Source organism: Seriola lalandi, unplaced genomic scaffold (genome assembly GCF_002814215.2).
Source record: "Seriola lalandi dorsalis isolate HSWRI2012SDOR001 ecotype SW California unplaced genomic scaffold, Sedor1 jcf7180002054933, whole genome shotgun sequence".
NCBI lineage: Eukaryota > Metazoa > Chordata > Actinopteri > Carangiformes > Carangidae > Seriola > Seriola lalandi.
In genome coordinates this window covers 4,694,860-4,715,857 of record NW_019525485.1, presented here as the reverse complement: position 1 = coordinate 4,715,857, position 20,998 = coordinate 4,694,860, and the positions used below count along the sequence as shown (strand labels likewise).

The window sequence follows — 20,998 nt, the reverse complement described above, 5'->3', positions numbered from 1 at the left end:
TCCGCCCCTGGACTATACTCCAGCCTTTTAAAACGTCTCATTTGTATGATATTTAGCAGAACGTAACCCTCGTCACTTCCCACCTTCAAATAGCTCACACGATTTACTAAAGTGGTAAATAAGAATAAGATAGTCTAAGTGTGCCTTCGGTGCCTTAAAACTCCTGCATTTCAATTAAAGACGTTCCTTCTACAAAGATCAACTTACATTTTATGTTTACAATCAAATGCAGTGCAGTTAATTTATACAGCTTTTAGCTTTTAATCACGGAAGAAGATGATTATGGTCTGTTGAAGGCACTTGTTACCTTTTGAGAGCATGAACTTAACAATGGGCTCTCTGTGACCTGTTCTGGACCTCGCTGTAGGCTGTGTCGTTATCATCATCATCACAAAGACTACCTCTAGAAATAATGAGAGCTTCTGTCTAAAATATTTATCGGCCCAATAAATGCAAGTAGCACAAAAGATTCAGGGAGTCATGCAAAATTCATGGAACAGCAGTGTAACTAATGACTTTTATTAGGAAGGGAAAGGTAAAATGATTCAATACATTTTCACACACATTTCTGATGGGGACTTTGATGAACTTTTGTGCAATCATATTTTGACTTTACAGAGAGAAAAAAAAAAAAAAAAAGATCATTTAATTAATTTACTGACTGGCCCAAGGGCTGACTGCATAATTCTTCAGTTTACTAATTTAATGAACCCCAAATGCCAAAATGGGAACAAATTCTAATTCAAATAAAGCTGCACATGCAATGAAGCTTACAGAGTGAGTTAGTACTGTCATATAAGTACACTAGTGCTTCAGATATCGGATGTTTTATTGTTTTGCTATGTCCTTGTTATTAGAGTAGACAGAATCTACAAAGAGAAAGAGACAGTATAGAAGAAATGAGAAAAACATTTTACCCACCTGGTAAACGCAATCTCGTTGCACTTTCTAACTAATTAACAAAAGATTCCACATCTGTGTATAGCTTAACATCTGTGTATTGCTTGTTGCCACACGTGCGTGTGCATGACTGGAGTTTTATGGTTTTCGGGATATACATAGGAAGAGGTCCATCACAGCCACAGCAGCCTGAAAGCCTAAGAGGCTTAAGGAAGGGAGCATAAATCACAAAGCAGTTGGTGAGCGAAAAGCAGAGATGCAGAGAAGAAGGTGTGCGGGAGAGAGGGGAGATAATAGGTAGCTGTGGGTGGTGCCTGAGACCGTACACGTGGCCTGATACTGTATGTTGGCACGATTGGATATGGTTTGCTGAGTGGAAACCAGCACTCTTCTCTCCTCTTCTCTCCTCTCCAGCATGAAAGCAGGCTTGTTATGCAGCCAGACAGATACAGTGTATAGGAGTGGTGGGACACAGGGCGCCAGGTTGGCAAACAAACAGGTACTTTGCTGCTGCTAAACAACTCCAGGTGAATCCAAATGCAAAGTTGGCAACGACTTATTTGCAAAATTTAGCTTTATTATGTTAAACATCCTGATGCTGTAACATCAAGTAACAACACTGTCCTTCTACTGGCAGCGTTCTGCCTGCACCACAGGAAATGAATGTGGAAAACATTTCTGAAATCTTGTTTGTTGCTATGAAACGTTATTTACTCCTGACTTTCCTCCACATGATATTTCTCTGATGTGTGCCGCCTCATAGACCCGGGTCAACATTGGAGATGGGTCGTAACGCAACTCTTGTTTTTCTCTTTCTGCTATCCGTCAAAATATAATGTACTACATTTCCCAGCATGCCAAAGCCTGAAGGGGTTATTCTGTTACTTTGAGAGGGTCACTGATTATTTTTTAAAGGTTTAAGGGGGGACTTTCATGGTTCACCTCTTCTCCAATGTGCTGCCAGTACCTTGCATTGTTTGTATTGTAAAGCCCTTTGAGACAAATTTGTGATTTTGCAGCATTATCACAATCAATTGAGATGATGGCCGACAACAAAAATATGCCCAGGGTGTAATAAACTGGAATTTCCATTTAAACAAAGAAATCTCTGACATTTGCACTATTGCTCAGCACCTTGTGCCACCGCTCACCGGAGAGACTTTGCAGCTTTTAAATAATGCTGACTGTTCTGTGTTTTCGAAGCTCATTTCTTCCTGGATATTTTTTTTTTCTGCATTTGCTAACACCTTTTAAGAAATGCATGAGACACACAGGTTCGAGTGAATACAAAACATAGTAATTAGTATTTTATCTCATTCCTTCTTTAGCTCCTGCTCTACCCACTCTTTACTTCTTACCTTTGTCTCTCTCTCTCTCTCTCTCTCTTTCTCTCTGTCTCTGTGGTTCAAGGGAAGAATTCCCTTCAACTCCTCCACAAAATCACAGACAATTAAAGCAGAGCATTTTTTTTGCCTCTGGGCCTATCTGCTCTGTGTGTTCAATACATTTACACACATGCACATGGGCAAACACACTCACAGCCTCCCAGCTACCCACACACACACGAATAAAGATATACAGTACACATACACCCCCACACACTCATATATATACAAACACACAAAGGCATGTTCTCTGCGGTGCATTTTATTTGGCCATGGCTTTAATGGGGCTTTTAATGGAGTACAGGATTACAGAATCACATCCCTGTCTCCCTGCCAGCTGATTGGACACTCTCCACCCCGTCAATCAAACATTGGATTTAGCCTGCTGCTAAATGCAACGGTGCGTTTAGCCACGCTTTAGTCAGCCCTAGATTTAGTCACACTGACTTAGCTGCTGGCAAGTTTCACACACTGTTGCACAGATGTCACTGAATCATGTCACCGGGCCAGCTCACTCAGCAACGCCCCCACCGTGACCTCAATGACCTCCATTCGAGGAATACGATGATTTGGCGCTGTTAGAGGAAATTTCAAACTGGTGGGTTTTACAGAATAAAAGCAGCAAGACACAACTTCTAATGGTTATAAAATTTGATCTTCCTCACGGACAGTCAGGGGTAACAAATGGTGTTTAGTCCAGCTATTCCTGCGCAGAGTGCTATTTAAATCTGCACTAATAGAGTTTGTGGGCCACTTGGAAACAAGCTGTAAACACAACATAGACATATTATTATCCAATAAAGATGGTGTGATGAATGCGTTGGGAAACAGTTGCCTATTCACACATCCAGCTCATGCAGAGCAACATTAGTCTTCATTTGGATTCATGTTCTGGCGTCTGAAGGAAATATTTGGCTCTTTAGCTGCTAAGTCTCCAATTAGTGGCTAACTTTGTCTGGCTGTTATTTGGTGCCTGGTAGTGTACAGTCTTTTTGTTTTTGGCTGTTGCTGTAAACAGCTCTCTGCTGCGGGGAATGATGCTGATCAGGGCTGTAGGAATGAACTAAAAGTTACATCCTTTTTCTTTTTTTTCTTTTTTTTTTGTAGGGAATTGGTCATTTTTAGCCATGAGTGGAAATTACCAGATTATGATGAATGTCAAAAGTAAAGTGTAGACAAGATTCTTTAAGTCTGAGTATGATAACATTAGCTAGTTAGCCAGCATTAGCTATGGGTGAAGGAGAGTAGAGGGGTGGTAAAGTCAGCAAATTCTCTTAGTAATGTGAGTCATCTATCTTCAGTTTGCTAATTAACATTAGCCGCTAACATGTATTTGTGCTCATATCAGACTGCATCAGCAAAACCACTGAGAGTATTGAATTGAGAGTCTTTTTATTCAATTTATCATTTGTTAAAGGTCCAGAGTGTCACTTTAAACTGATGAGCTGTGTGCAGGTACATAAAATGTTGAGGTTTAAACGTTCACTGGAAAAAACTAGGGCTTAAATGCTGTTGCCCCTGAATGATAGTTGTTGAGGAAAGTGAGTATCTTTCATTAGGCAGCAGCTTTATGACCAAAATCAGCTTCTCTAGCTTTCATAATATTTGAGATTGGATTTCATAAATGATTCTTATTCGAGTCTCAATGTTTTTAGATGAGCTTGCGAGTCATGTATGGTATCGACCATCTCTGACACATTACAAATGGCAATCAATGGTTTTTGTTTGTTGTCTTATTTTGCTTGTCTCCAAGGCTTCTCAGAGACACTAATAATTGGAGATGATAATTGCTACCAGGCTCACAACATATTGACCCGAAGCTCTGTAATAAGCAGGTGAACAAGACCGAAAACATTCCATTTCTGAAAAGTGATATAATTAGCATGTCTCTTTGTGTCGCCACCAGGCGAGACAGTGTTGAATAAACACATTCTCCCATGCCATATTTCAAATCAAATCAGCGTTCTCATTAAAATGTCAGTGTATTCTCGCTGTGTGGACTGTTGTGTATTTCCGCTTAAAAATAGGTTGAACTTAATTATACGATTCACATCGATGACTCTGGCAGCAGAGAAAAAGCCCTTCTTTTTTTTTTCCCCCTCTTCCTCCTGGGTTTGGTGAGCAAATTATTGCCTGATCAATCACATACAGCATGAACGGACCGAGATCAATTAATAATTGAAAACAGTTAAACTACTTTAAGCGCTGATTGGAATCTGCCTTAAGTCAGAGGCAAGGCAGTGTGGAAGGGCAGCAGGTTAAACAGACATGATTAATCAACCCGAGAGCACTATCTGCATTCATTTGCAACAATGTGTGTGTGTGTGTGTGTGTGTGTGTGTGTGTGTGTGTGTGTGTGTGTGTGTGTGTAGAGACAGTAGCTGGGTCTCAGTTTCATAATACATAGTAATTATAAGCAGGTTTTGATTATGTAGTGTCTTTACATTAGAAAATTAGTGACAAAATTAAGCACACACAAAGATGTTGCATAGTTGTGCGTGTGGTTATATATGCATCATAAGTATGCCAATATAAATGTGTTTTCTATTTGTTCTGTGTGTGTGTGTGTGTGTGTGTGTGTGTGTGTGTGTGTGTGTTCCCTGAGCCTCTGCAGGTGACTGTTAAGTTCTGTAGCAGTCAAGTTACACAGCAGAAATGATCTAAGGCATTGATAAAGCAAGTCCTCAAACACATCATGCAGCCTCCTCAGGCAAAGGTGCCAGTGCCCCTCTACTGCCATCTGTAGACGGCCTCCGCTCATGACAGATGGCTCCCACTGATAACTGCTGCTTCACTGTGATGCTCGCGCTGGCTGCAGCCATCTTCCCCCGAGAAGGAGCAGATAATCATTTCATCATTTTCTCAATTATTGACAGGCGCTCTGAGCTCCACTGTTAAGTTTCCAGTGTTGTAGAGACAATTAACATCCATTAGAGTATATTATACAGCATGTGTGTGCAAATGTGTGTGTGTGTGGTTGTTGGGGGGGGGGGGATTGGATTTTGATCCTAACTAGACTTGCAGCTCTGAGGGAGCTCAGATATGGCAGGCTCATCAAATATCTCGCCTCACTCAGTGCTGCAGCGAGACTACCGCTGCGTCGAGAGGCTTTATCCTAAAAATGACCCTCTCCCCACTGAGTTGCCAATCATTACTCATCACATTAAACATCTAGGGCACATTCTCAGCTCCAACTTGCTGCGCTGCCATTCAAACGCTCCCTTTTCTTTGCCCCAAATCCGACTCCGTGTCCGCGTTTTGTCTGTCTTCCTAACCATTCGACAAAAAAATTCACGTCAGCACAAGATTGAGGCCCGGTCTCGTTCAGCTAACTACCTTTCACTTTAGCCAGCAGAACTTCCCGCCATGGTGTGGCATTATGGCGGTGCTTACAATAGACCAGTGCAGACAAATGGCATTTGATTGTAGCTTGACCATGCAAAATTTTACGGCACTGCAACCACCTGCAAGTTCTTGGTCCATTTCTACCACGTTATTAGGGTGGATGGATATCCTGTTCAGTCTGAGAAGCTCTTATTTTGTTAGTCACCATGGAAAATACCAATATCATTGAGTTATTTACTGATCTCTGGTATTTCTTACCTTCTTAAACTCCCACCCCACTGTTTATCCCATCGTCAAGAGCGATGCCTGCAAATAGCATTACAGTACCTTAGACTGAATGGGTGCCATTCATTGTGAAACGGACTGACAAGTTTGACACAAACACCCATGTGTCCATTAGAAGGTATGAAGCCAATCTGTCTCGGAGCTTTGTCAGGAAATAGCAGCGTTTCTCAGTCGAAAGTTTGAATAAAAATATGAAAATTGCTCCTTTCGGCAGGGACAATGGGTCTTCTACTAGCAATAGCCGCAAACCTGAGTTATTTCTAAGAAGCTTCTTATTTATATACAAGGATATTTGAATGTAAGCTGCACACTGCCTTTCACATAAATGCAGTAAATGGTGACATACAACAGAGAATGGTCCTCAGATGCTATAAAAACACATGGAAATGAGCCACAGTGTGAAAGAAGCTGATGTTTTTTCAAAGCAATTTTGTATTATTATATCTCTCCAGTCAGCAAATAATGAAAATCCTTTGCGTTCTCTTGCGTTGTAATAACTAATCCATTTTCTCTCTCTCCTACCATCTCCCTCCCCCTTTCCTTCTCCCTTACAGCCGCCCTGCAGGTGTCCATATCCTTGAACAAAGTGGAGTTAAGTGTTGGAGAGTCCAAATTCTTCATCTGTACAGGTACACACACTTTCATTTTTTATGTGAATGGACTGTATGTGTGTGTGTGTGTGTGTGTGTGTGTGTGTGTTTGGAGGCAGGTCAGAGACGCGGCAGGTGGGTCTTTACAGCGGCGCTTGTGAAAGTCTGTTTGTATGTGCGACAGTGAACACAGCGCAACCCGGCGCTGTCCGTATGGCTGGGAGACTCTTTGTCCCAACGGTGTGACTGGATCCGCACAGGGGACAGCCCCGTCCCTCTCTTCCTGTCCTCCTCATTGTCCTCCCTGAACAGCGTATCAACACAGAGAACCCGGTGGCGCCGGTGCCAGTGGCTCGGTGGGGTGGCAACACACTCTGGCAGGCGGCGGCCCGCCTCCTGCTGGCTGCCTCTTCTCTCCTGCCAGCCCACTCAGCATGGAGCTAACAGCCAAGGGAGTAGAGACACACTGGGAGGAGCGTAGGTCTAACGTGTGCTGAGGAGGTAGAATAGAGGTGAATGGCAGGAATTGAAAGGCAAAGGTAGAAGCCTCTCTCTCCTGTAGTTATGTGTGCTCTCTCTCTCTCTGTCTCTCAACCCATCCGTTTGAGGCAGACCATCCAGCGCCTGGTTCTGCTTCAGGTTTCCTCCCGTTCAAAGGGAGGTCAGCCCAAGTCAAAGTGCGTGGGAGGAAGTGTTTGTGTCACTTGTTGCTTTTCTCTTGCCCTTCTCCACCATGGACAATCACACCAAGCCCTTGCTGTTTGCCTCTTTTTTTTTTTTTTTTTTAAACCATATTCACATGCACTCCTGCCAACTGGAGCGGGCTGTAAAGCGGGACACAAGAGTCGGAGGCGAAAAAGCAAAAGCATTTCAGCCCGCAAACAAATAAATGAAGAGCAAGTCAATAACCGCGACTTTTTGGTTTTATAGTGCTGTGTCCCATTGTATGAATCATGTCCGTATAAATATGGATAAGGGAAAGGAGAGGAACAGAAGGCACAGGGAGGCACTTAGTTTTTATGTTGATTCATGGGTCGGAAGCTGTTCTGTGAGGGAAGGCAGAGCACAGAGGTGAGTGTGTTGTTGTTGTTGTTGGGAAAAAAAAGACGCCTGGATGAAATCAATTTAACTTGTTCGATATAAATCTTTCTTGTCCGAAAAGTTTGCCAGGAAGAATTGGCAGCAGACCCCCCCCCCCACTGAAGCAATGCTTAAACAAGCTGTTTTGGGTCAAGATGAGGTCTAACGTTGGTCACCATGGCAGCCAGGAGGAAGCCGGCTGGCATCACTTCTTGCTTGTGAATCCAGCTGAAGTATCGTTTGCTCCCAGCTCTTTCATCTGTTTTTCTTTCTGCGTTCTACAGCCCTACCTACAAATGCTTTAAAGCTCCTCCAGGTGTAGTTTTCGTCCGTAGCTTTAACATGACTAAGCGATCAAAGTTCAAAGTTTGTAAAGAACAGACAAAACACAGAAACCCTCTCAATTTAAATGAACCACATCGCTCGCAGTAAGAAGCTGATGGAGGAAAATGTGTCGATGATGTGATGACTTTCTCACGGTGCAGTATATTAATATCGACTTTTTTTTTTTTCCATTTTTCCATCTTTACCTCCTTCCAACAAAAATGATTTCTTAAAACCTTTCAACAATTTCTGTCTTTTCATCTGTTTTCTTCTCACACTACGTGTATTTTATGCCTTGACAGCGAAGTGCTCCAAAGAGATTCTTCTTCAGTGTGCTTTCTGAATTGAGGCCACAGCATTGTAGGAGACAAGACAGAAGGCTAAAGGTATTTGGGGGGGGGGGGGGTCAGGAAGAGAAAAGGAAAAAACTGTGAGAGGGTGGGCAGGCAGAGTGAAAAAGCAAACAAAAAGGGGAACCGAGTTACAGAGCAGGAGAGCAGAGGGCGACTGGAGGGATTGTCTGTAGAAAATAGTCGGGGTTAAGTAGTCTGTGACCTGCCACCTTGAGTGAATTTTTCCCCTCTTTGTCTTCATGTCACAGGTGTTTTGAAAGCTCGGGGACATCTCTATGACAACCGCATACAATGACAGACATGAGCAGCTTCTGCAGCTGTGATTCAAGATCAATATTACTGTTATTGTTAGTGCATGAAAACAGGAAGTAGACAGGCTTTTATCCACTATCTGACGGTATGTTTTATCCGTAGTGTTTTCTGCTGCAGGAGAGTGACACGTCGACGCATAGGATAGAATGATTGTCACCTTGAGAAGTTATTAAAGCTCTAAAATCAGTATTATAAACCTCTGTGCAGCCAGACGTGACTTCCTGGATGGTATGTCATTGTCTCGCTGATATCTGATACAAACACAGCCCCTTGCATTATATCAATGCCGTGGCGTTTTTCAGATGATGCTCAGCTGATTTTTAAATTCTTCACTCGTACAGCTCTTGAAATACTCTTAATACTCACGTTGCATCCTTGAAATCACCCGGACAACAGTGTGGGGAAAAAACTTCCCAACAAATGCAGCCAATCGTAGAGAAGAAGAACATAATTATAAGACCTAGAGCTTTTTCTAATGTGAAATTGGTCTCGTGTCAGCGGTAAATTAACCTGGGTTCACGGCACAACAAATAAGCAGGTGGATAAACTGGTATTGGAACTGGTATTTAGGTGCGTGTTTTTTATCCTCCCCTATGACCGGAGCGGCAGAGAGCCAGAACAAGAGCGGCCTCAGCGGTCGCACCAGATCCAGCAGCTATTATGTTTCCATGTGGTTTCATTCAGATGTGTCTAACTAGAGCAAAGCTAGGTCACATCACTTGTCCCAGCAGACCTATGTTTACCTATTGGCCAGATTAGAGAATATACAGAGATGGAAAGGCAGCTGTAACCGATAATTTTGACTTCATGTCAAGCTACACACACAAACACATCCACACACACATGTTATTCCTTCCCTGCTCAGCCCTTGTTTTCCCCCTGCTATCCATCTCCCTGGAGGCCTAAATCAATTACTGCCATGGCTCCAGTGCCAGCCACAGCGAGGACATGAGAGTGCTTCAGCTTGCGCTCGGCTAATTTTGGCACCAAAGGGGCATGTCTATAGTCAATAATCTGCCTTGTACAGGAGGCTGAGATCGCTTCAATATTTCCGTCGCTTCATATTGCTGCCCTCACTGCGAAGGAGGATCAGAAACATTTGTATGAGACACCTTCCAGACACGCTGAAGCAGAAATGAAGCCGAGAGGTGGATGAGCCGTCGGCTTTGTTGGCAGTTAGCAAAAGCAGACGATGAGTTGTTGTTGTTGCTGTTGTGCATAGATTTTTGCTTGCACCTAGAGAAGTGATCATCATTGTCTTAGCAGTCTACCGTCAGAGGAATCAGTCATTGAGCGCGTTCCCTCTTGCCAAGAATCTGTAATAATACCAGAGCGGTTTTGACAGAACATTTCCGCCAGCTATTCTTCCAGTTGTAAAGACACACAGAGGGAGGCAGGTCTGAGTGTGGGAAACAGGGCAGCAGTGCTACACACTCCCGTCTTCTCAGATCATCTGCCTAGCAAACAGCCTGTCATCGTGCTAGCTGCATTAATATGAGCATATTTAGCTGTCACCGCTGTCAACAAGCTGTAAAATGGTAAGAGGTGATAATGCAGAAATGCTAACAGATATAAAGGGAGATGATATGTGTTCTCCACATGAACCACGAGGCCGCGGCTGGGGAAGCCACGTGCAAAGAAAAGCAGGAGGACCGCACGTGCTGTGATATCAATTCAGCAACACTCGAGCTCGATCGCCTCGTCTGATTGGCTGGCCTCCAAAAACCTAACGAGCGTCAGACCCAACATGCCAAGGATGTGATGCTGATGGCTGCTGGAAACATGATGATAATCGGTGCTAGCGTGCCGGGGTGCGAGCTGGAGCCTGCAAGTGTTTGTAAGACGCAAAGTGAGGACATCAAGAGACAAATCAGCCAATTTGTCATCATTCACCGTTTATGTACCAGTGTACTATCCAACTGAGAGATGATTATATAATGTCATGATCTATTTACAGGTTGCTGGACAAATAATGCCCATTATCTGCAAACTGCTGCCCCACAAGAGCACCACCTCCTCACAGTTACACCAGGGAGCTGCTGAGATGAACCACCACAACCCTCTGCTGAGCTAATGGAGGTTAAAAGCTTTGCTTAAGGGCATTCATTTAGGGAGAAGAGCTGCTTCCTCTCTCTCTGTGGGATTAAACATATGTGTCCCAACTGCATTATCTCTATTTTCTCTTTTTCTCTTCCTGTTTCTTTTTGGTCCTTAATTAAATCCAGAGACATGTCTCTGAGGGACTGGACAAGCTTCTGTTTGTTTCCTCTCTTGTTCAAGGCTTGGGTGGATTGATAGGCAAAGTGATGTCCCTCCACACTGACAGGCAAAGGGCACCTGCTGCTTGCAGATGGCCCTTTCGTCTCCTGCAGTAGCCAGTAATCAGGGTTGAAGTTAGTATGTGACCCCCCCCCCCCATTTGTTTCTGTGTTTAGCGCTTGTGTGTGTGTTCGTATGTGTGCCTGATCTTGGAAAATGAGAGTGGAATTTACAGCCTACATATGTCCCTGTTCCTTTATGGACTTATTAGCTATGTAAATCCAAGATTATGACATAATCATATAATTTCAGGCCGTCTGTTCCCTCGACAAGTTCCAACAGCGATGTTGGATGGTCCTCAGCTGTTCGAGCAGACCAGCAGCACCACGAAATACCTCCAACTCACTTATTTCAGAATCTGGTGACTGGCTGCCTAAACGGCTGCCTGTAAATCAGTCAGCATGGAGCACCCTGTCGGCTTACTGCCCCCTTTGATCTGTTTAATGAGGGTGGAAATTTCCTCCAAAAAAAAGAAATCACTGAAAATCGGACTCAATAGAAGTTTGCTTTCGAGGGAGTTGTGGCGAGAGGACTAAAATACTTAGCTTATACAGTAGACTTACACAAGACGTCAAGTGGAACTGTGTGCTGCAAGATGATCATCTTTCAGGCTTGCCTGGTAAAAAGGAGAACATATATTCATCATAATCAGTTCATTTTATCTCTCTGTCTCTCTCTCTCTGTCTCTCTCTCTCTCTCTCTCTCTCTCTCACTGACCTCTGTCCTAGCTATCGGTGAGCCGGTGAGGCTGGAGTGGTACAACCCGCAGGGCGAGCGCATCGCGCCCTCCAAGCGGATGGCGCTCCACACGGAGACGTCAAGGTCCCGGCTCATCATTTACAACGCCATCATCGAGGACGCGGGCATCTACCGCTGCCAGGCCACAGACGCCGGCGGTCACACGGAGGAGGCCTCCGTCGTGCTGGAGATCTACCGTAAGCTTGACAGATAACGTGCACAGACATACGCTCTTACACATTTACCTGCAGATGCTCCGTGTTTGCCTCCCGAGGAGATTTAGACATGGAGACATGAAGAGAATAAACTTCGCGCATTAGTGTTTGATCACATGGAAAGCCAGCTGATTCATATTCCTGCCCTCACCGCAGCCACAAGCTGTTAGAAATGTTGGCTCTCTCTGTGTGCATGTGCATTTTAAGTCCATGTGTACCTTTTGACTTTGTGTGTGAGCTTGTGCAAGAGAGTGTGTTCCACTCATTCTTGTGATTAAAGTATAATGACAGCTGGTTATACCAAGGGACACAGATCCTGCCAGGCATAATGAGGGATGTGGCACTGAGGCTAACCTGCCTCAGTGACCCGTCACTATTTCCTGGGCAAAACCTAATGTTACGAGGCAGGGGGGGTGGTCACAGAGACTGTCCCAATCGCAGGTTCCATCCTTACAGCGAGCAGTGAATTACCCGCAGTTTGCCCCATTAAAACGTCCTTGAGAGTGACATCCAGTTTAACTCCCACCCACTTACTCCTGTGATTTGCTGTGGAGAAGATTTAGAAAAACCATGTAGGACCAGAATAGTAGTTGCCAATAGGAACACTAAGGTCTCTGAGTATTTACTTTAGGGATTTGGTGAGTTTATAAAAAAGGTACAAAGTATTTGGAAGACATTAAGTACAATTGAACAGTTAACTGCAAATGAAATATGGAAAATCCAATAAACTTTCTTTCAATGTTGGTGCACATGTTTAAAAGTGCCACGACAGTTGTGATGGCTTGTTTACTTCCACATCCAACCCCAGGCTGTCTATTTCTGAGATCTTTGCTAGAGCACCTTTCCCAATACTTATCAGCACCTTCTGTTCACAGGTAGCACAGTGACAGGAAATGGATTAACATTATAATGCATGCAAAAGACACACTTACACACACACACACACACACACACACACACACACAAACACGAACACAAAAGGATTACATAAGAGCCAAGTGAATTCTGAGATGTGAGTAACCCAAATACCCAGATACACCAGGAGTCTTCCCTAAGTTTAATTGGAGAAAACGTTGCGGTACAGGGATTTGATTCCCAGAGACACACACACACACACACACACACACACACACACACACACACACACACACACACATACACATACACGCTCACATGCGCACACACACTCTGGAAATCATCACCTTTTTCATCCTTTCCCAGCAAATCATTAGGGGAGACATCACAGCCTCAATCACACCTGCCACCGCTCAGCCCTCACCTCACTGCAGCTCCAGCTCCCAAAAACCATTGTTTCCATGGTAACTGGGCGTCACTCAGCCAGGCCCTTGGTGTAGATTGCATGAGCAGCATGCGGATGAAAATCTGCCTAAAGCTCCAGCCAGCCATTCTGCCCAGGCACAGCCAGAGAAGACCAGGACACCTCAGGCACTGCACAGGCCTGTATGTTGTACATGAAAATAATGACCTGTGGGAGTGAAACCATTGACATCCTCTCAGTAGTAGCTGACATCTCTATAATGGCCTGTTATAATCAGCCTACACGGAGTGGTGTATCAGTTCTATATCAAAAACAGGGAGCTGGGACTTGGGTTAACTTCATACAAATATACAAAAGCTGCCGATATAATGTGTTTTTTTAACGATGCTAGTAGTATAGCTCTAGCGAAGGCAACATCAGTCGGTCCAGATTTTGGTCCCGACTAAAATATTTCAGCAACTTTTGGCTGGACTGCAATGAAATTCTGTTCAGACATTCATGGTCCCCAGGGGATTAGTCCCGAACACCAACAGCATATCACATTATTTACTTAATAACTCAAAATCTACTTGGTGAATTGGCAGTTCTGAAGACATTCAGGTTCCTCACAGGATGAACTCTAATGACTTTTATCACCATCTGACTTTTCCGCCAGCGCCACTATGAAGTTCATATTAGTTGGTTTGAGTAAACTTATTGTAGACTCAGTATTATTATTATTATAAGATAAAACCCTTGCTGTTCCACACTGAAGATGGAAATCTAAATAGTTTTACCTGAATGAAAACTGAAATGAAAAGCCAAAATTGCTTTAAATTAACTTCAGTAGTTTGGCATCTGAGCAGCCGTATGAGGTGACAGGAAATTCATAATAAAGTAAGCCAGTACAATGTCTGAGCCAGCTCCTTTAATTTCATTCCATTTTCATCTCAGTTTATTAATGGACAAAGCAATAATGCTGCATAAGCCAGTTTTCCAAAACCAGTAGAGTTGGGACAGTAAAAGAACAAATCTGCATCCCATTTGAGAGAGGTCCAGGGAAATTGGCTTGTCAACGAATCAGACAGTTATCCTTACAGTGATGCGTATGCAAATGGTGGAAGAGAAACTCTGGAGGGCTGAATATATTCTCAGTTCACCAGTGTCAAATGTGCAGTAGAGTGGTGCTGTGGAGAGGTTGTTTCCCTTACCGATTCGCTTGTAGAGCAGTGCGACTACAGAAGAGACAGGAAATGGATACAAACAGGAGGAACAAGTGACACCAAGAAGTGTTGGAACCTGAGAGAGAAAGACAAAGGGAATGAAAGAGCAAAAGATTTTGGGAAATAAAAAGAAGAACACAAGGGGGGGAACTGTTAAGAAACCAACAGAGTGAATGACAAAACATGCAAAGGCATCCTTGAAGTTAATGAAGACACTGAGATGCCAGACACGTTCAAAGTCTGAGGGTGCAGTCGGGGAGAGAAAGCTCATTTTAGGGAGCAGCCTGGCATAAATCACACAGTAAAATGCTAATGCTGAAGCCTCGCTAACGGAAGGGACTGATACGGGAGCTGTCGTTGATTTATTCACACCTTCGCCGTACAGCATGCAGATGATAGCAGGTGGTTGCAGCGCTACCAGCGCCAGACCCGGCGCACATCAAAGCCGGCTATCTGAACGAGAGCAGGGTTCGAAGAAAGCGCCGGTCCAAGAACACTGTCCTCGTAAAAGCAATTTGTCAAAACACCAAATGTTTGTCAAGAGGGAGGACGCAGCCTCAAAGTGGCACACAGTGGAATCTGCTATTCAAGCGCTCCTGAAGCCAAGATGGAGTGAATCAAAGGCTGCTTGTGTTGTTGTCTAATTCTGCAAACAGAGAGGCTGTAGAATATATCTGCTTACTTTTTACTATTTCTTTTTTTTGTCATGGGCATGATTGGCAGCAAGTAAAATGACCATCCTTCTGTCTTCTGTGGTGTTTCATCAGAATCGCCTTATCTGTGTCCCAGAAAACAGTCAAAGCTGGATTTAGCTTTTGTTTCATTTGATTCTGTGAGTGAATGCTGCACATCCACAGTTTTTCAGGTGCCTGTTTTCCGAATACATGAAGTCTGAACTCCTGAGCGTTAAGTCATGTGACAGTTGTGCTTAACAATGTTGTTTTTTAGCCATTTTAGCAGCATTGCTCAATGGATGAAATTTGGTCCAGATATTCACGCCACCCTCGGGATGAATTGCAGCATCTCTGGTGATCCCCAAAGTTTCCATCTAGCTCCATCATCAGGTCAAAATGAGCAAATATTAGCACGCTAACACTTTAAACTAATATGGTAAACATGGTAAACATTATGCCTGCTTAACATGAGGATATTAGCATATGTAGTCACTGTGAGCTTGTTAGCATGTAGCTCTGAACTGCCTGGGTACAGCTTCTTAGCCTTGGTTTAAAAACATGATGACCCAAGCTACATCCAATAAGAAACATTAAATATTGGCCATGTGTGAACTACAGTTATTCATTTTAGTGAAATGAAACCGAATCATGCACAAGATTAATACCTTCATTTCAGCAGCAGTTCTACCAAACAAGTGCATTTCTAAACCAAATATTTATTTACGACAGGTTCACTCTTTTACTTTTACTTTTGCTTGCTGGCTTTTCAGGGTAGGAACACATGCTGCTTAGTGGACACCAAAACACTTTTCCCTGTATTATCAGCAAAACTAGCAAACTACCTTCTACACTTAAGGGATGTAAGCCAGACAGAAAATTGGAAGGAAATGCATTTCAAAAAGAACTTTTACCAAAACCCCAAACCCTAAATTCTGTCTGGAAACAGTCATAGCTAACAGGACAGAGAGAGCACACGCCACAATTTTTCCTTATTTTCCTTTTGATGTTCAAACTCGCAATAAACCGTCCGCTCTGAATACTCACAGGAAAAGAAAGGTGTTCAATCTCCATCTCGTTTGATCTTGCAGAGAGGCTGACGTTTCAGGATGTCCAGTCACCGCAGGAGTTCCGCCACGGCGAGACGGCGGAGGTGGTGTGTGATGTCATTAGCTCACCAGTGCCCGTGGTGGTGTGGTACTACCAGGATAGGGAAATCACTGAGGAGCACCACAGTAAGTTTTCATGACCTTCTTTCATGATGAAATTTTTTCTTCACTTTGAAAACTGTTATTATTCTTTATTTTTTTAAATTTCTTGGGAGGTGTTTTGTTATCGGTTTTGATTGAGAGAGAGAATTTGTTTCTGTTATTGAAGAACTTCAAGAAGATTTTCAAGTACTTTTTTTAGAGCAATGTTTTTAAGATTCCCCATTTTGTTTTCTCATGCACGAGGACATCACATTCACATGAGGACAGGAAACAGGTGCACCTTTGAAAAAATAAAAAACTCTGAATGGGAGAAAGAGTTAATAAAACAGATGGACAGATGGAGTTTTGTGGAGAGTATGTCTAAAATTTTGATCAAAGCCCCTGAAAGCTGTAGGATTTCTCTGTAACCTGAACTATTAATGACTAAAAAAGGAAGAATCAAAGTTAAAGTTTTGGGGTGAAAAATTGTCCTTTGGTATCAAATTGTATAATAAATAAAAATATGATGTTATTTTATACTCTTTTTTTGTAGCAGCATGAGTATGGTGTGTCTTATTACTAGCAGCATATTATTTTTCAAGGTTTATTTAGTATTTGAAGCTACTGAGGAAAAGGAAAAGTTTTAAAGAGTGACTTTTGTAATATAATTATTATTGTAGGTACTGGATAAAGTAGCTTTACCTGGTGTTGCTTTGAGTTACGTAACTGTGTAACTGATCTTAATCGTTTCACAAGTAGATTATGATTCTAATAAAAGTTTCAAGGAAGCAGCCACTCAGAAGAATAACATTTTGAATGTAAACCTGCCAAATACACGATTACTGAGAGAAAGGAAATCTCATGAGTCCCAGTTTACCCAATTCTCTCTCTCATTTAATATATGCGCTAATGTGCAAAGAATACGATTCTCTAGGAAATGCTATTTCCTTCTTTTGTGTGGCTTCACAATAAGACAAGGTTATCAAATTCTACGAATAGAAGCCCCATCAGGCCCTGGAGGAGGCGTGTAACTTGGACAGAAACCATGTTAACAAGCGACTGTGTGGACTGATCACAGAGCAGTTGGATGGTGACATTCGAAGATGCTGCCTCGCATTAGATAAAGTGCAGACAAGTACACTGTGTCTTTTGAGGAAAAAAAAGGCCTAAAAATTGCTGTATTTACTGTATGCGCTACTGCTAACTCAACCTGTACAATCATATTGTCAGTCCGCTGTCTCCTGCCAGCTGATGTATATCATTTCTAAGGAGCTCCTCTGTAATCCCACCCTTTTCACTTGCTTTAATAGCATTAAATATCAGGAGGGTGGTCTCCTTAATTTGCAGGAGAAAAAAAGACAGAGATAGAAAGGCACTCAGAGGACAGATTCACTTTCACTAATATTCTTTCCTGATAGAAGGCAGGTGCAGTAGTAAGTACCAGCAGACCAGGATTCATTATATCCTCTTCTCCTCCTCACTGATTTACAAGTCTCTACACCGCTTCCCCATCCTCCTTCCAGACTAAATGTATGCCTGAACACTGATTAGAAAGAGTGACCCCTTGAATCTGTCACATTTTTAATTGAAATTCAAATCATCATTTGAGCGGTAATGATGAGACATGGAGAAGACGTTTTTTTTTTTCTTTAATCATTTCACTCTAATTACGATGCATGGTTATAAATATCTTCACTTGAGAGAAATGAGATAGAGGCCTCATCACTCCTGGCCAATCTCACAGTGGCCACAGTGGGAGGGAGTGGGGACTGTTTGGAACTGTAATTGCGGGAGTGTTTATCCGTGTGGACTCTATCAGGTAAATGTGCCGAAGTGAAGATTGACAGTCTAACGCTTGAAGAGTGGAGATGGCAATTTTCTGCTGCTGTTTTCCTAACTTTCTTATCTCGCTTCTCTCTCTATCATACGCTATTGTTGTTGTGTCGTTTCCTCCTCCCGCTCTCTCTCGCTCTCTCTCTCTCTTTCTGGCTTTTTTTTTGTTTGTTTGTTTTTTGTTTTGTTTTTTTTCCCCTGTCTGTCCTCCTCTTCGCCCCGTGCTGTGAAGGCAAGTTCCAGGTGCTGGCAAACAACAACCTACAGATCCATCAGGTGACCAAGGTCGACGAGGGCGTGTACCGGTGTGAGGCCAGCGTCGAGGCCCGCGGAGAGATCGATTTCGTTGACATCGCTGTGGTCGTCAACGGTGGGTTACTTTTTGAGTCATTACTTGAAGATTTTAGATGATGATGATGATTTTTACTCTTGATACAGTAAGTCCTAAAGAATAAGAGCTTCGAGAGGCCTGTAACTAACTGTTGTGTAATGCAAGAAAATGTGAACTTTGACTGTTTACTGCACAAAAGCAAAAAGCCTCAATGGCTTATATGGGAGCCTGTGTGTAAAGGTTGAGGAGTAATTATAGAAACTACTGCAAAGGAATAAATAAATTATATTCTGTATAACATTGAATTCTTTGAAAGAAATTAACATTTCATTTTCCTACAAAAAACGTTGTTTCGGCTACTAAGTTAGAGTCTCAATAGCCACTACCTTTTTCGTAGATTTTTTGTTTCACAAAGACATAAAATCGTGTTTCATGGCGTGTTTGTTTGATGTACAGTGCAGGTTCGACCTGGCCTGTACAGTATGTCTCACCTCAGCTCTTCCCTTTTCTTTAACTTGGATTTCATTGCAACAGAAATTGACAAAGCGAGTGTTAAACCCGAGTTTAATCTACAGAAACAAAATGGACCTTCAGAGACTCTGGCTGATGTTACAGATGCTACATTCTTGCGTGTGTGCAGCAGAGATCTTGTTGTTGTGAGGTCTAAACGTGCAATGAAATGAAGTCTTAAATAGCTTCAAATTGCAGAAAAACCCTTTGTTGCTGCTTACTAACCATGTGGTTTCCAAGTCACTATCAGCATACAAACCAAAACCTCGAAATCCAGCTGAGAACGGAGGGCCTTCGCTACGCCACTTTAATGGAAGCTATGCAAATCGCATAAACCAATGACGTCCATTTAGATTCCAAGCAGACACATGCTCTTCTCCACACAGTGTCAACAGATTAGCATGCATTAGGGATTGAATTTCCTCTGCATACACAAGTTTTGTTGCCACCGTTGCTGTTGTTTTCCAAACTGAATGCCACTCATTCTTTTCTTTTTTTTTTTTTGATTATTCCGGAGCCTATGGTGCAGGTGCCCAAGGTCAAAATGCAATAAACCAGCAAGGTTGGTTCATCTCAATGGACGCAGGAGCAGCTGTGATTGCACAAGCAAATAGAAATAAATCAAAGTCACATTCTGCAGCTTTGATTAAATAACAATCATTTCTAAACTTGAAAGGAACCTGTATTTTCTTTCAACAGCTAATTTCTGTTATTTCTAAACATGCAGTATAATAGCCTCAAAACGTGTCAGTTTTCTGATGTTCGCTCGAGTGTTGGTGAATCCATTTCAGGGCTTGTTCACAAGTGTTTTTGCTCATCTTCACTGTCAAGTGAATCTGAAACAACAGGAACCTTGCGGACCTTCAGTCGTAGTGTCAGAGCAGAGTTGTCAGCTTTGACGGATTGTTCTCCACTTACTCACCATTGCCGCTCTGCTCTTTCTGCTATCATTGGCCTGATTTTTTATTTTATTTTTTTTTGATTCTCTTTATTCTTAAGTGTGATTAAAACTTTCAATTAGCAATGGCTTGGCGCTCTATGGCCTAAAAAAATCGAAGAATGTAATTCTAATTTTCTCATCTGTCCTCATTTAAAGTGAGTCACCTGAGACTGATGAAGTGATTGAAATGTGATTTCACTAAGGCCACAAGCGTCTTGTAACGGTTGAACAGCTGCAATATTGTCTCTGCCTATGTAATTCTCTCCCACCTAATGTAATATCAGAGCGGCCCTCTGCCCAAAAACTATGAATTGCATTCAATTTAGCACACCACTTACCTCACTTCTGAGGAAGATCTAATAAGCCTGCTCAATGAGGCACGACCTATTATTGCAGCAACACGACACTTGCCATGTGTTGCTGAGATGGGACGGTCCGCGCAGCACTTTGCAGCGCATCCTGAGTGGAGCACACTCTCTGGGGGGGGCCACACCCAGACGGAGACACTTGAAAGTGAACTTCACTTTGCCTCAAGGAGACTCAATCGGTTCATCCCTGAAGAGTCGCGCACTCAGACGTGCCTTGAGTCGAGCCTGAAGGAGACAAAATCTGATTTGTAGCAACACCACTCGTTCCTCATGAAATATGTAAAAGTCAAAGAGGAAACTAAAACAGTGAAACTAATGAGTTTTCTAATATGTTACCACCAGGCTAACGGATATGTGTCGCTGGTGTATGTGTACTTAAAGCTGCTATAATCAATATTTCTATTTTAACAACCGGTCACATGACTGTGTGAAAGATGATCATAGTAATGAAACCACAGACAGTTATTGTATTTATTTATTTAACCAGGAAAAGTTCCATTGAGATTAATAATCTCTTTTTTTATAGGAGACTTGTCTAAGACAGGAAGCAGCATTGATAAAAACATATTTACAGACAGGAAACACAATAGGAGACAAAAAGAACTAAAAATCAGGTTTAGAGCACAAGAGAGAAATTTAAAGGAGTCAGGTTCATAACCAGGTAAGTTGTAAGTAACAAAGGCATCTTAAGAAATCTGCCTCATTTTGGATTTAGTGTCAAAGCATTTAGTTCAGATTAGAGATGAATTCATGGAGTTTGAATTCCCTCTGCAGCGTATGCCATGCTGCCAGTGCAGAATACACAAAAGCCTTTTTTTTCCCCAATTT

The 20,998-nt window shown here is 42.6% G+C and overlaps 1 protein-coding gene across 2 annotated transcripts in view; it reads left to right on the top strand.

Annotated features, from left to right (window-relative positions):
* Positions 1-20,998, top strand: part of ncam2a (neural cell adhesion molecule 2a) — a 241,650-nt gene that overhangs the window by 160,036 nt on the left and 60,616 nt on the right. For both annotated transcript variants that reach the window (XM_023393367.2, XM_087170181.1), the window contains exons 2-5: positions 6,470-6,544; positions 11,622-11,828; positions 16,090-16,233; positions 18,254-18,391. In XM_023393367.2, the coding sequence (XP_023249135.1) occupies positions 6,470-6,544; positions 11,622-11,828; positions 16,090-16,233; positions 18,254-18,391 (564 nt within the window). The remainder of the gene's footprint in view (positions 1-6,469; positions 6,545-11,621; positions 11,829-16,089; positions 16,234-18,253; positions 18,392-20,998) is intronic.